We start from the raw sequence: 12,903 nt of genomic DNA, 5'->3' as shown, positions 1-12,903 counted from the left end.
GCCGCGTATGACGGCCCTCCTCCTCCTCCGGCAAGGAACAACGCCGCCGGCCGCCGCCGCTGGTGATGCGCGCCTAACCGCACCCTCGCCAATGTGCTCGCGCACATCGAGGACGGGAACTCCCCAGTTCTGGGGATGCCACCGCCGGAGGCGGCTACCGTGTCGCGTCGACACGGTAGTTCCTGGACGCCGAGGAGGATGGCGACGTCCTCCTCCTCGTCAGGATCCAGATCCGCCTCTCGGTCCGGCGAATCGGCCACGCGCTACCCCGTCAAGCAGGAGCCGGTGTCTCCGCGCTACATCGTCAAGCAGGAGCCGGCGTCTCCAACGCCGACACGAGGGCGCAGCTGCGGCACCCTCGTCATCCGCGACCATCCGGCGCCGGCTTCTCCGTCGCGCGGCCGAAAGAGGAAGACCGCCAAGAAGGAGGCCGCCGCTGCCTGCGCCGCCAACCAGCTAGCCGAGGAGGAGGCAAAGCGGGCGGAGGACGCCGCGATGGAGGAGGCTATCGCCAGGTCGCTGCAGGACCTGGTGCCCGCCGACAACACCCTGCCCATGGCCGCCGCGCTGGAGTGGTCCAGGCGGGACTGGGAGCGCCAGGAGGCGGAGCAGCAGCGGCGGATGCTGGACCTAGCCGGCGCGCGGCGACTCACCGCCTCGGCAAGGAACGCCCCGTCCAGGCCCGTCGAGCTGATCAAGCTCAGGGAGAGCAGCGACAACGACCTCTACCGACTGACGCCGCCACGCGCCGGCGACCCTGGCCAGGGTTCGAGCCGCTGGTACGAGGCGCCTCCTCCCCAGGACGCCGGCAACTCCAGCGACGACGACGGCGGCGACTACACGGCCTTCTACCGCCATTTCGGCATGTAGAAGGCCCCTTTTAGTTTAAGTTTTAGTTTGCCTAACGCTGAATTCAACTATATGTACGAATTCAGCCTACTTATGTACGAACTCGCCTATATATGTTAAATACCATTAAATTTCGCTTATGTTTGACTGAGTTTCGCCCATTTTTGTCTGAATTCGTCGTATTTTGTCAAAATCTTACATCCATCCTGGACTCGCCGCTGGGAAAAATGGGTTCCCCGGGCCAAAACTTACATCCATCCAGCGCTAAATAGCGCCGGATTTGGGCGTGGGGAGCCCAACGGCTGGGATGCTCTAAGTGCTAATGCATGTTTGACCTCAAGGAATCGAAATGTATTCGCAACGCTTCAGTACATATTCACTGACAGCAGTTGTTTAGAATTTTCGGATCATGGCATGACTCTTGCCCTAAAGCGGAATCTTCAAAGTCTCAAATCGATCAATATGACACTGACTAAACAACAGGTGCCATATATATCATAAATTCGAACGGAAAAAATAACAGCAGATAAAAGAGCTAAAGAGTCCCTCAAGTCTCAAGCCTTCGTATCGTCGCCATTGCTATGATTCTGATCAGAAATGACAGCATTTGAACTTGAAGCACCAACCTGAAGCATGGGTAAGAATAAGATACAGGATAATGGTAGTGTAAGTCTAGAATACTCGTCCAAGAAAATGCAAGATATGAATCCTTATAATCATTGTTCTCTTTTCCTAAAAGAATTGAAAGGTGCACAGACGAAGATCTACCATGTCGCAAAATTGTGAATTCAAAGCTCAAATAGAAGATTCAAAACTTTTAATGGATGGCATCGTTGACAATACATGATTCCTACTTTAAATGTTCTTTGTTACAGAACTCTTCTTGTGTTACTTTGTCTCCTATATTGTCGTGACCTAAGCACCTGAGAGCATATTCATTTTGGGGAGGTTGTGCCATGGCACAAAGTGGTAGGAGAGGTAGGGCTTGGTGGAGGTAAAGCCTCATTTTTCATTTTCTTGATTAATTGATTGACGCTCCCTACGCTTGCATCGATTGCCTTTATATATGCTATTTATCTTGATGTACAAGTCAGATCGAACCTTTCCTAGCTCTGGACACTTTTCTATCTCATCAAACTATATCTTTGAGTACTAACTTTGATAAATAAGGAAACTAAAAGATAAGAGGTTAAGCCTCGGTTACTGCTGGAACCAAGTCTTGCCACGGTGTGCATACTGCTGGACCTACATCTACATGGCATCACTCATGACATATGTAAAAAATTTCAATATATATGTGCAAGTCTGAAAATAGAAGTTAAGAAAGGAATCAACACATGAGTTCACACTTTATGACCTTGATACGAAATATTTCTCATTGATGTAAAATACGTCAACTATGAGCTACCTATGCAACAGTATATTGAGCATAATAACTAGACAACTTGCACAGTTAGCAAAACGAACTAAAATACACAGCTACGCATAAATTAAAATACGGGATGGAAAATCATTGTATCATAGCTTTATAGGGGAGGTCATTCAAGTGTATGAAGGGAGATAGTACAATTACCCTGCTTATATTTCAAAAGAAGATAATTTTCTTATTTGTTACGGAAGAGATTAAAACAGATATAGGAATCAAGAAATAGCAAGTAGCAGAAAGGAAAAAAACATAAATAAATAAGACCAAATGTAAACCTTTACCTGAGCATCAACAGCACTACGCATCATACTAATGATACTACCCGTTGCCTGCCTCGTGGCCTGGACAAGTTAACTTTATTAATTTGGCATTTAACAAGGAACAATCGAAAATGAGCTGGCATGTAAAATTTAAAATCTATACCTTCGTAATACTATTCCAATTCTTCATACGACCAATTAAATTTTCTCTATCCAGGTTCGATGCCATACAATTAAGCCGCCGGAGGGGCCTTGGCTGCTGTAATCTCATGCAAGACATGTGTTACAACACTCAGAAAAGTGAACATAAACCTCTCATTTTGTCTTCTACTTTTCAAATGACTATAGACTATTCAAATTTATATATGAAAATAAATTAATGCTAACTTCCATTTAGATAGTAATTACCTGATCTGGAAAGTTTGGAAATATTTGATTGATTTTCATGCCAATTTCCTGTCGAATGTCATCATCCAATATATGTGGCAGTAGAGCATTGAGTGCTTTGCCATTGCGGTTTGCATATGCCTATCAAATAGCAACTCAACAATTGTTAAAATTTCCAGAATAATGAATTCACGTATGTCAATTTGAATTAAGCCAACATACAGTTCCTTTCTGCTCGTCTTGATAAGTGCCACTCCACATTTTTTCAGTCTCAGAGAACTCTTGCTCCCACGCCTCCCACTTCTTCAACTCCCAGCCTTCCCGCTGTTTTGACCTACGCACAATGCCAGCCTTCTTGTATACATCTAAACGTACAAGTGACTTCACACAGATGTAGGATTGCATGTTGCCAGGCTTGCGGGGGCAGAAATCTAACAGCTTTGAAATCTTACACAAATTAGTATTCAAGTTCTCCCCGAGCAACTCATACGAATATAGGTTACAATTACGACGCTGCAACATGATCTTATCCCCGTGAACCAAATTTGGGCCCGGAATGTAATCTGGTGACTGAATATTGTACTTTTGGCTCCACCTTTGCTCCGCTTTGTTGTCAAGTGTCCAGATCTGCAGCTTACCAAGAATATCTCTGGGCCGATCACGACAGGTTTGAGCAGTTGCTATACATAGCTTCCCATCTATCTCTCTGACCCAGTATTGACGAGGACCACCATAAGAACAATCTTCAGGTACGTATGCTGGCAGTTCTATCCTTGCAAAATTTTCATCATTGAGGTCAAAGGTCATAACTGCATGCTGCCAGCTAGCTGCAATGTCTTCAGTGAGCCAATACATTATTCCATCAACATTGATTGCTCCAGAGGTTTTCACACAGTTCAAGCTTTGGGCTTCTGGAGTTCTGATCTCTCTCCATTTCTCATCACCAAGCGTGTAAACTTGAATGACGCTGAATCTTTTGTTCTTATGGGTGCGAGGGAGACCCTCGGCACAATCATCAAGGAAGTGTGTAATCTTGTATTGTTTGGTCAAGGGGTGACATCCAAAGCTGTAGAACAAGTAGTGATCACCCCTCACATTCTTTACAGGTTTCTCAAGATGCAGGTATTCACCAGTTGCAAGGTTGGCTATCTTGATTGTTGATGTCTTTGTGTATAGGCAAAGAAGCCCATTGCAAGAGCCACAAAGGAAATCATCAGGCCCAATTACTGGCACTGCATATGACGACTGTGACCAGGATTCATCAATCACGATAGCATCAGCAGGGTAGGGCTTTCCTGAAATTGACTCTTGCGGGAAGAATAGTAAGGCACAGTTGGGCGCATCCTGGAGGTGAGAGGAAACAAACTGGGGATCGCGGATGATTTCAAGCCACTGCTTGCAAACACCAACGACACTCAACAGAGTGCTCACTGGAAGCCTCAAAAAGATCCGCTCAATGAGGTCTCCTGGGAGACAGTTTATAATGCATTCCTCATTTCTCTGCTTCTTTGATTTGGTTTCCTCAGAAACCATAGTGAGAAAATCTAGTCACCTCTCTTCCGAGGAAGGCTAGGTAGTGAATCCTTCTGCTAAAGCACATTAAAAAAACAATAGGGAAAACTGCATAAGAATTATGTTCAAAATAATTTGCATGAAAATAGCATGAAGTTTACGAAAAGACTAACATGTTTTTAACTTTATCTGCTAAGAATAGGTAAAGAATGAAATAAGTGGCTGACCTGTATTAAATATCAATTATGGAGGCTGGTATTGCTATTGACTAATAATCGCGACGAGGTACATGTACATAGGATGCATGCAAGTTAAAAAAAATGAGAATAGTTTTAAATTAAAAGCATGGTTAGAGCGAAACGCTCGAGTGTTTAACGCCCTATCGTTGCCGGTCCCTAGGGTGCTGGACGAGGTGCTTCGCGAGTGGTCTTTGTGGAGTTCGTGTAGGCATGGGAATGCGAGAGGTGTTGGGTAGGTAGTTTTCGGAGTGCTGCCACTGGTGAAGTGGTGGGTCTGTTGGTCCCTTTGGACTTGTAACACTGGTTGTAACTCTCCTCGTTTTCGAGCTTAATGAAATGACGCACAGATCTTCTACGGGTTCTCAAAAAAAAACATGGTGAAATAAACATATAAGCATACATAGATGAATACAAAGTGAGTACCTCACCAATAAAAATTGCCAGCAAAACTGTAGCCACACACTATAGTTGCGCAGAACAAAATGTCTACATTAATCAGTGCAAAAATCATACAATTTGAAGCATTAAAACCTGAAGAAATAAGCAGATAATGCATTTTGGCATAACAAAAGATGTAGGAATCCAGATGAAACAGCAAACTACATCGGCGACAAAGAGTCAAACAGTGCCAGCTGCAATTTGCAAATAGCTATTTCTGTCTCTTGTTGTAAGTTCGGCGACTACAGAAATAAGCAACTGTCTAGATAGCTTCATGTTGTATATTTCTGGCACTCTGTGACAGCAAGTGCCCGAAGCTTGTATTGCTTTGCACAAATCTGTATCAACCAGCAAAACAAAATCATCGCCGAAGTGTGCCGAATTTCTGCATCTTTTTGTGCTAGCAACTGTCCAAACAGCTATATTCTCGCACTATGGAAACGCAGGTGCCGGACTTGGGAAGCAAGACCAACGGAGGGACGAAATGGGAACCAATGGATGTATATACGATGAAGACTGCCAGAACATGTTTTTTTTCTCAGATGCAAAGTTTTTTTTTCATGGGTGCCACGGCATCCCTCTGACGAGGCAAAACAATTTGTATTATGTACTTAGCAGTTGTTCTATAAATCTTAAGCCTAATTTGCTAGAATTATAATGATCTTTAGACCAAATTATGCAACTTGCAGAGCAACTTTCCCAAACTTGCAACCAATGCGTCGAAATTTTGTTGCTTATACACTGTACAGTACACCGTGGCACCCCCCAGATTCAGGATCCTAGATCCGCCACTGCCGCTCACGCTCAGCAATGTAAGGGAAGAAAAGGGGGTCGAAGGAGCTTACCGCCACCGCGTCGCCAGCCACCAAGATCCAAGCCGGAACTCCACCGCCTGCCCTCCCTCCGAGCACCCGGGGCCTGGCTTCGGCGGCGGAGGTTCCTCTCCCGCCGCAACAAGGCTGCCGCGCGGAGGGGCGTTTTGTGCCTAGGGATGCGAGGAAATGGGAATTGGGGATTTTGGCGGTGCACCCACAACTGCGCGCGCGAGGCGCTATCGCATTCGCATCCTCATATGCCCCAAGCCCACAATCGGGACGCTAAAAGGGCGCATGGGCCAGCAGCAAGCAAACCCAGGAGTCCAGGACGGCCTTTCCCCGAGGAAGCAAGGCTTGCACAGTTGCACTACCCTCTACCTGGCTGGAAAAGGATGCAAAGTAGCAGCAAAACAATAAGATCATCTTCAGCCCTATATTGCGGCACGCTAAAATCGATTTGCAGTTGCAGCGCGCTCAATCGTGTTATGACGTGCGGCGCCCGCTGATCCTCCACGGGAGGCGCTAAAATGCAGCATGAAAACTCACTAGCAGACGCGCCGACATGTTTTGCAATACGAATGAACATTTCAATGATAAAATAAATCAAAATAAGAACAACAATTGGCCCAAATCTCAACCTAGATAGTTCAACACACATAGATAGTTACATTGTTAAAATGCAAAGGGGTGCGTGTTCGGCCATGGTGGCACTAAGAGGGCGCGGGCGGCGGCTTTAGGGTTTGCGATGGGCGACGGCAAAACTACTGCGGCGCTGCCGTCTGTGGTGGGGACCGAGTAGGGAGGGGTCGGCGGAGAGACAGACGAGCAGTCCATCGCCGGAATTACGCCGGCGACCGCGCGGAACCGGCAGGGAATCGAGGGCGTGGAGGAAAGTTCAGCGTGGCGGTTGGTTCTTCATGCGGGAGCGAGAGCGATAGCGCGCTCTCGATTGGAAGCGCCAATTTTGGGGCGCGGAAGGAGGGAATATGCCGCGCGTGTGAGAAAAAAGTGTCTGCTGGAGGGGGGAATGGCCGCACGCGCTCTATACTAGCATTTATTTTAGCGCGCGCCTCTGCTGGAGATGCTCTAAACATTCTCTGATGCTAGTGTCCTCAAATCGCCTTCAACGTCTTTGTACAGCATAGGAGGGAGGGAATGATGGAGAGCTCATCAAAAATACCTTAGTTTATCTATATAAAAAATACTTATTTCCCCCTCTCTGCTCTAGCGAAAACTAGGAATTGAGAGTCCCCTTTGAGGCCTCTCCTTTTTCCTCCGCAGGCCTCACCGACCAGAGTGGGGGTTCTACGTCTACTATTGAGATAGTGTTATTTCTTTATACTCCAGTGATGAAGTTGTGGGAGTGATGTTTAGCACATGGAAGCGTATGTTTTCATGTAGAGGGATTATACGCACCCGGGAGCTGAATTGAGTTTCTGAGTATAGTTAATTGCTATATCTCATACTTCAACAGAACCTCTCGGCCGCGATTCAGAGGTCAGGGTTTGCACTGTAACGACTTGCATCATAAGGAACGGCCGTATGATCGTTGCAACGAGCCTGGCTGTAGCGCTAGAGTGCAAGCAGGCCATGACCAGGCGAGGCATGTTTACTTTTGCCACAGATTACCTATCGGCTGGTGGAAGAAATATGGTACCGGATGAGGAGTGGAAACATTGAAGATCACAACAGTACTTCCTGTTGCACTGCAAAGGACGGTTAAGCAAAAAAGCTGTTGCATATATTGTTGCTTTGTGTGTTTTCAGGATGGATAGCCGACAAATTGTATGTTGGAACTCGTGAATGTAGAAACATCTTCTGGTGCTAAAATTGCTTGGCTTTCTTATACTGGATGCATTAATTTTTCTACCAGAACATATGGCACGGAATCTGATCTATTGGCGTAGCATACTGAAATGTGGAATAAATTGGAACAACACAAAACAGGACAGTATCAGTTCATGGATCTTACAGATTGGAGGCAATATTGAGCAGATTCACCCAATGTGCCTTAGAAGTATATCTTTTTTTTTCTTCTCAGCTTCATCATCTTCACCAAACACCAAACAGTTTACTTTGCCACTTAAGTATGCCTACAGTTCTCTGTTAACAATCCATGTTCTCAAATCTAACTATTGCTTAAGGCTTATATATCATTGTTTAAATGGAACCATACCTGGTCATCGACAGTATGAAGATTACATAATCCTCCTTCAAACAAGCTAATGATATTTTGTAATCTGCAACCTAGAAGAGATTCATTGATTGGACTTAGCAAATTATATTTTTCTTTGATAGTCAAGGTAAAACAGGTATATGTCAACCTTGCAACATGTAATGCAATATGATTAGAAGTATATCTTCATTCCTTTCACGATGGCATTCCGATTGCTCACTCGCAGGTCTAAAAATCTATGCTCGAAGTACATTCACTGCTTGTGCTACCGAAGCCTCAAATCTCAAGGAAGACAACTTACTGTTTGTGACTAAATGAATATATTAGCATGTTGATCTTTGATCAACTTGCCAAAAGCTTGGTCAGTAGCATATATTATAGATTTTGGAGGACAGTCCAATTAATAAACAGCGCAATAATTTAGAAAACCATACCCTTTTACATAAAACTAAAATGTATATCACATAGAAAGGATGCATCACATAATAAGTCATTCAGTATAAGCAATTAAGAACAGTTTCTAATAACATGGCCACATGAAATAAATTTTAAGAACATGCCTCGACAAAGTGAAAATGTAGATTCACTCTCGCCTACAAACTACCTGGTAAGATGTGGAGTGTCAACTGGTGTTATGTGTTGAGGACACCACAGAAGATTTTACCCTAGGAGTAGGTTCAGAAAAAATATCAACACTTCCCCATAACAGTCAATCAATTGTAGAGCATATATTGCATACATGTGAAAGTGCATGAAGCCCCCATGTGTGGTTTTGGTAATTAATGACAATCCCTATGGACTAATGTTTGCATTGAGTTATATTTGTAGATGTTGTCCATAGGCAATACTTGAACCATAAGTTGGCTTCAAGATTGCAATAAGAAACAAATGAAGAAGATCAAGTGTCAAGTATGTCTTGAAGATGAAGATGAAGTGAGCTATGGTTTCAAGATTGCAATAAGAAGCAAATGAAGAAGATCAAGTGTCAAGTATGTCTTGAAGATGAAGATGAAGTGAGCTCTCAAGGTTAACTTCAAGACATCAACGAAATGAAGTGCAAGTTCAAAATGAGCCAACTCGAAGAGATCATATGCTTCAAGCTTGCCATGAAGAAATGAAGTGCAAGTTCAAGATGAGCCATCTCGAAGAGATCCTTTGCTCGACTCTTGCCATCCATATGGTATTCATAGATATGTGAAGTTGCGCCGAAGAAGAAGATCTCCCATGATGGATTATGGGGGAGCAATCCACAAGACTTCGTCAAGCAAGCACAATCAAGAAAGGCGTTCCATCTTGTTGCGGTCAAGATCGTCATCATCGAGATCAAGTGGAATGCGCAAGTATAAGGTTTGTTCTTGATAGGGTTTCTTTCTCACCGGTATCATAGTGTAGTTGGAGACCGGTTTATAGTTTAGTTGCCGTACTATCAAGAGGGCTCTCGAGTGAATAACTCGATCGTATCGTTCGGAGAGAGCTCAAACCTTTGCATCCTTGCATCATCTTTCTTGGTTGTTATTTGGATCTTACCCATGTGATGTTTTAGAGCTTGTGCTTATTCTCATGACAAGCTCTAGTTCATCAAAAACGGATTTTGCATAGATCACTTCTTGCGTTTTCGAGTTTGGTGATTTTCTCGGTTTCTCATGTTGAGGTATTGCACCTCTAAAAATAGTAGAAAATCACCCCCCACTGATTTCCATATTTCCACTTTTTGTTGGGTAGCTTTTGTCGTCCTCTTTCCAACAAAATTGGTTTCACCTAAATCCGAGTTTCCTAACTCAACTTATTGCATTTTCGAGGTTGGAGGTTTTACCGGTGTGTCTTTTGCTCCTGGCGGAAGTTCCGGCCTCTACAGCCGGAAGTTCCGCCCAGATACTCCTTTCGTCAGCACCCACAGCGCCCCTCGGCCGGAAGTTCCGGCGAAGAAGGCCGGAAGTTCCGGCCAGCGGAACTTCCGCCCAACTTCCGGGCTAGTTCCGAAAGTCGGCAAAATGTGGCTCAGTATGTCCAGTATGGTTTTTCTGGAATTCCGGAACTTGGCCGGAACTTCCGGTCACCGGAAGTTCCGCCCTAGTTCCGCCCCTACCTCTTTCTGACCAGGTCGTCTGCGCGGAATCTTCCTGGCGGAAGTTCCGGCCAACATGGCCGGTACTTCCGGTGCCAGCCGGAACTTCCGGCCCGCCTGGCCGGAACTTCCGGTGTTACACAATATCCTGCAACGGCTCGTTTTTTTTTTGGGGGGGGGGGGGTATAAATACCCCCCTTCTTCCTCCTTTGGGAAGTGCTTCTCTGACTCTCTCTCTCCTCCATTGTTGAACTAGAGAAGCTTGCACTATCTCTCAATCCCTCCATGATTCTTGCCCCCATTTGAGGGAAAAGAGAGAGGAGATCTAGATCTACATTTCTACCAATCAAATCGATCTCTTTGTGAGTGGAACTCTCTAGATCTTGATCTTGGTGTTCTTTGTGAATTCCTTTGTTCTTCCTCTCTTATTCCCCCAATAGCTTTTGTAGCTTTGTTGGAATTTGAGAGAGAAGGACTTGAGCATCTTTGTGGTGTTCTTGCCATTGCATTTGGTGCATCGGTTTGAGTTCTCCACGGTGATTCGTGGAGGTGAAAGCAAGAAGGTTGTTACTCTTGGGTTCTTGGAACCCTAGACGGATTCTAGGCCTTTGTGGCATCTTAGTGGTGTTCTTGGGGACTCCAATTAAGTTGTGGAGAATCTTCAAGGGCAAGGCCTTTGTGGCATCTTAGTGGTGTTCTTGGGGACTCCAATTAAGTTGTGGAGAATCTTCAAGGGCAAGGCCTTTGTGGCAATTTATTGGGAGCCTCCAATTAAGTTGTGGAGATAGCCCCAAGCTTTGTGCGGGTTCGGTGACCTTCCTAAGGTCCCATAGTGGATCGAGGACATCCCTTTTGGTGGGAATTCTCGAGGAGAATACGGTGGCCCTCGTGCATTTGGAGTGACTTGTCCTCCACACCGCTCCAACGGAGAGTAGCACTTGCAAGAGTGTGAACTTCGGGCTACATCGTTGTCTCTGCGTCACTTCGGTTATTCCTATACCCGAGCTCTTTACTTATGCACTTTACTCTGTGATAGCCATCGTGCTTGAAGTTATATATATATCTTGCTATCACATAAGTTGCTTGTCTTGCTTAGCATAAGTTGTTGGTACACATAGGTGAACCATTGCTTAGAATAAGTTATTGGTGCACATAGGTGAACCATAGTTTATAGGCTTTGGGCTTGACAAAGTATACGCTAGTTTTATTCCGCATTTGTTAAGCCCATCTCGTAAAAGTTTTAAATCGCCTATTCACCCCCCCCTCTAGGCGACATCCGTGTTCTTTCAACATGTCTAACCAACACTGAACCACTTTAACAGTGAGTAGAATACAGTAAGAACAGCTTGCTACAAAGCATGCATTAATTACTCATATAGTAATATTGATAAATTAGTTTTTTATTTTCCTACAAAAGCAAGAAATTCCATTGGTGATTATCTTTTTGCTCGGTAAACAACTATCTAATTATGGGGCTACTAAGATAAGGCATCTCTAAAAAATTAAAATAGTACTACACACAAATAACTGGAGTGTTTTCTTAACTCCAGAGTAGATTTCACAACGCTAGAGAGTTAAGAAAACAAGAACGAGGGTTGAAAGTCAAAACTACAGAAGCTGAATTGGTAAGCCAGGGCCTGCTAAAGGTGATGAGTCTGTACAACATGGTTCTCTATCCCCAGCACCATCATGAAGACCTCTATTTTACTTCTCTAAATGTGCTAAAAGAACATCGCAGAGTGTAAGAGCATAACAAGAAAATACTACTCAAATTATATAGTATTTAATAATGTTGTCAATGAGGAAAACATCAGACTGTAAGAGCATGTCACACCTAGAAAGAAATTTGATTTCTACACAGTCCACGAAACCTAACACAAAAGGCACAGAACTTCACACTTCCACGAAATTATGGTAGATTGGCATTGGAACTAATGACCGGGGCATTTCATCGAAATCAGGAGAGGCATTTTGACAAACCGGTGGCAGGGGTAATTGACACACCAATTATCCAATAAGAAGGCTAACTTGTATCCTCTTCTAGCCTCCCTGGAATATATGATGTGGATACCACTTAACTCTGAAATTTGATTTTATACACGCACAATCCCATTTGATAATGACAAAAAATATGTAGCATAATACCTATCACTTGATGTTCCTTATGTAATAAGCTAATCAGGTAGCTTGCTATTCTTCAGGCAGTCCAGAATTCCAAATCGACTTCAAGAGCCCTCCCTATAAATGTCATAACAGTTCTTGACTATTGTATTATACCAGCTGAGAACTTGGCTATTGCCCCTGATATCATCAGAACTGTATTCCCAGTTGGGACACTTGACTTTGCACTAAATGTGTGCCCAACTTTGTCAATTTACAAATAAACCAGGGAAAACCTTGCATTTTTTCCTTAAGAATGTCGCATAAAGAATTTTTGAGAAACAAGAAGAATGTTGCTACAAATGAATGGGCAAATAGAAAAGTTCTTCGATAAACAAGGATGTCTGTTTTGCATATAAAGTAACACTGACTTACCTTGCCTGAGACCTTGTCCATCTCTCCCGTAATGTGAGACATCAGTGATGACTTGTCGGACCCGACTGTTCCAACCACCGCCGCAAGCTCGCCTCTATGTACCTCCATATTAATCCCCTTCAACACAATCTCCAGCACTGGTTCTCCCTCCACACTTCAGGTAATTTATACGAACTTGCCATCTCCACAACATCAGTGCAA

At 44.3% G+C, this 12,903-nt stretch overlaps 1 protein-coding gene across 3 annotated transcripts; it reads right to left on the bottom strand.

The window, feature by feature from the left end:
- Positions 1–1,178: 1,178 nt before the first annotated feature.
- Positions 1,179–6,273, bottom strand: LOC127300555 (F-box protein At3g07870). 3 transcript variants are annotated; one of them, XM_051330686.2, is made up of 6 exons: positions 5,957–6,273; positions 3,145–4,508; positions 2,944–3,063; positions 2,699–2,791; positions 2,557–2,616; positions 1,179–1,475 (listed from the first exon to the last, which is right to left on the bottom strand). In XM_051330686.2, exons 2-6 carry the CDS (start codon positions 4,453–4,455, stop codon positions 1,404–1,406), a joined length of 1,656 nt encoding a protein of 551 aa, XP_051186646.1. In that variant the 5' UTR covers positions 4,456–4,508; positions 5,957–6,273; the 3' UTR covers positions 1,179–1,403. The 3 variants fall into 3 exon arrangements, with proteins under 3 accessions (XP_051186646.1, XP_051186645.1, XP_051186644.1); XM_051330685.2 differs by having other exon boundaries at positions 2,699–2,794; positions 3,145–4,511; positions 5,957–6,271; XM_051330684.2 differs by having other exon boundaries at positions 2,699–2,794; positions 5,957–6,271.
- Positions 6,274–12,903: the final 6,630 nt, after the last annotated feature.

This window comes from Lolium perenne, chromosome 5 (assembly GCF_019359855.2).
Source record: "Lolium perenne isolate Kyuss_39 chromosome 5, Kyuss_2.0, whole genome shotgun sequence".
Lineage (NCBI taxonomy): Eukaryota > Viridiplantae > Streptophyta > Magnoliopsida > Poales > Poaceae > Lolium > Lolium perenne.
Note: the sequence above shows the minus strand (reverse complement) of the source record. Positions and strands in the feature narration are given on the sequence as shown.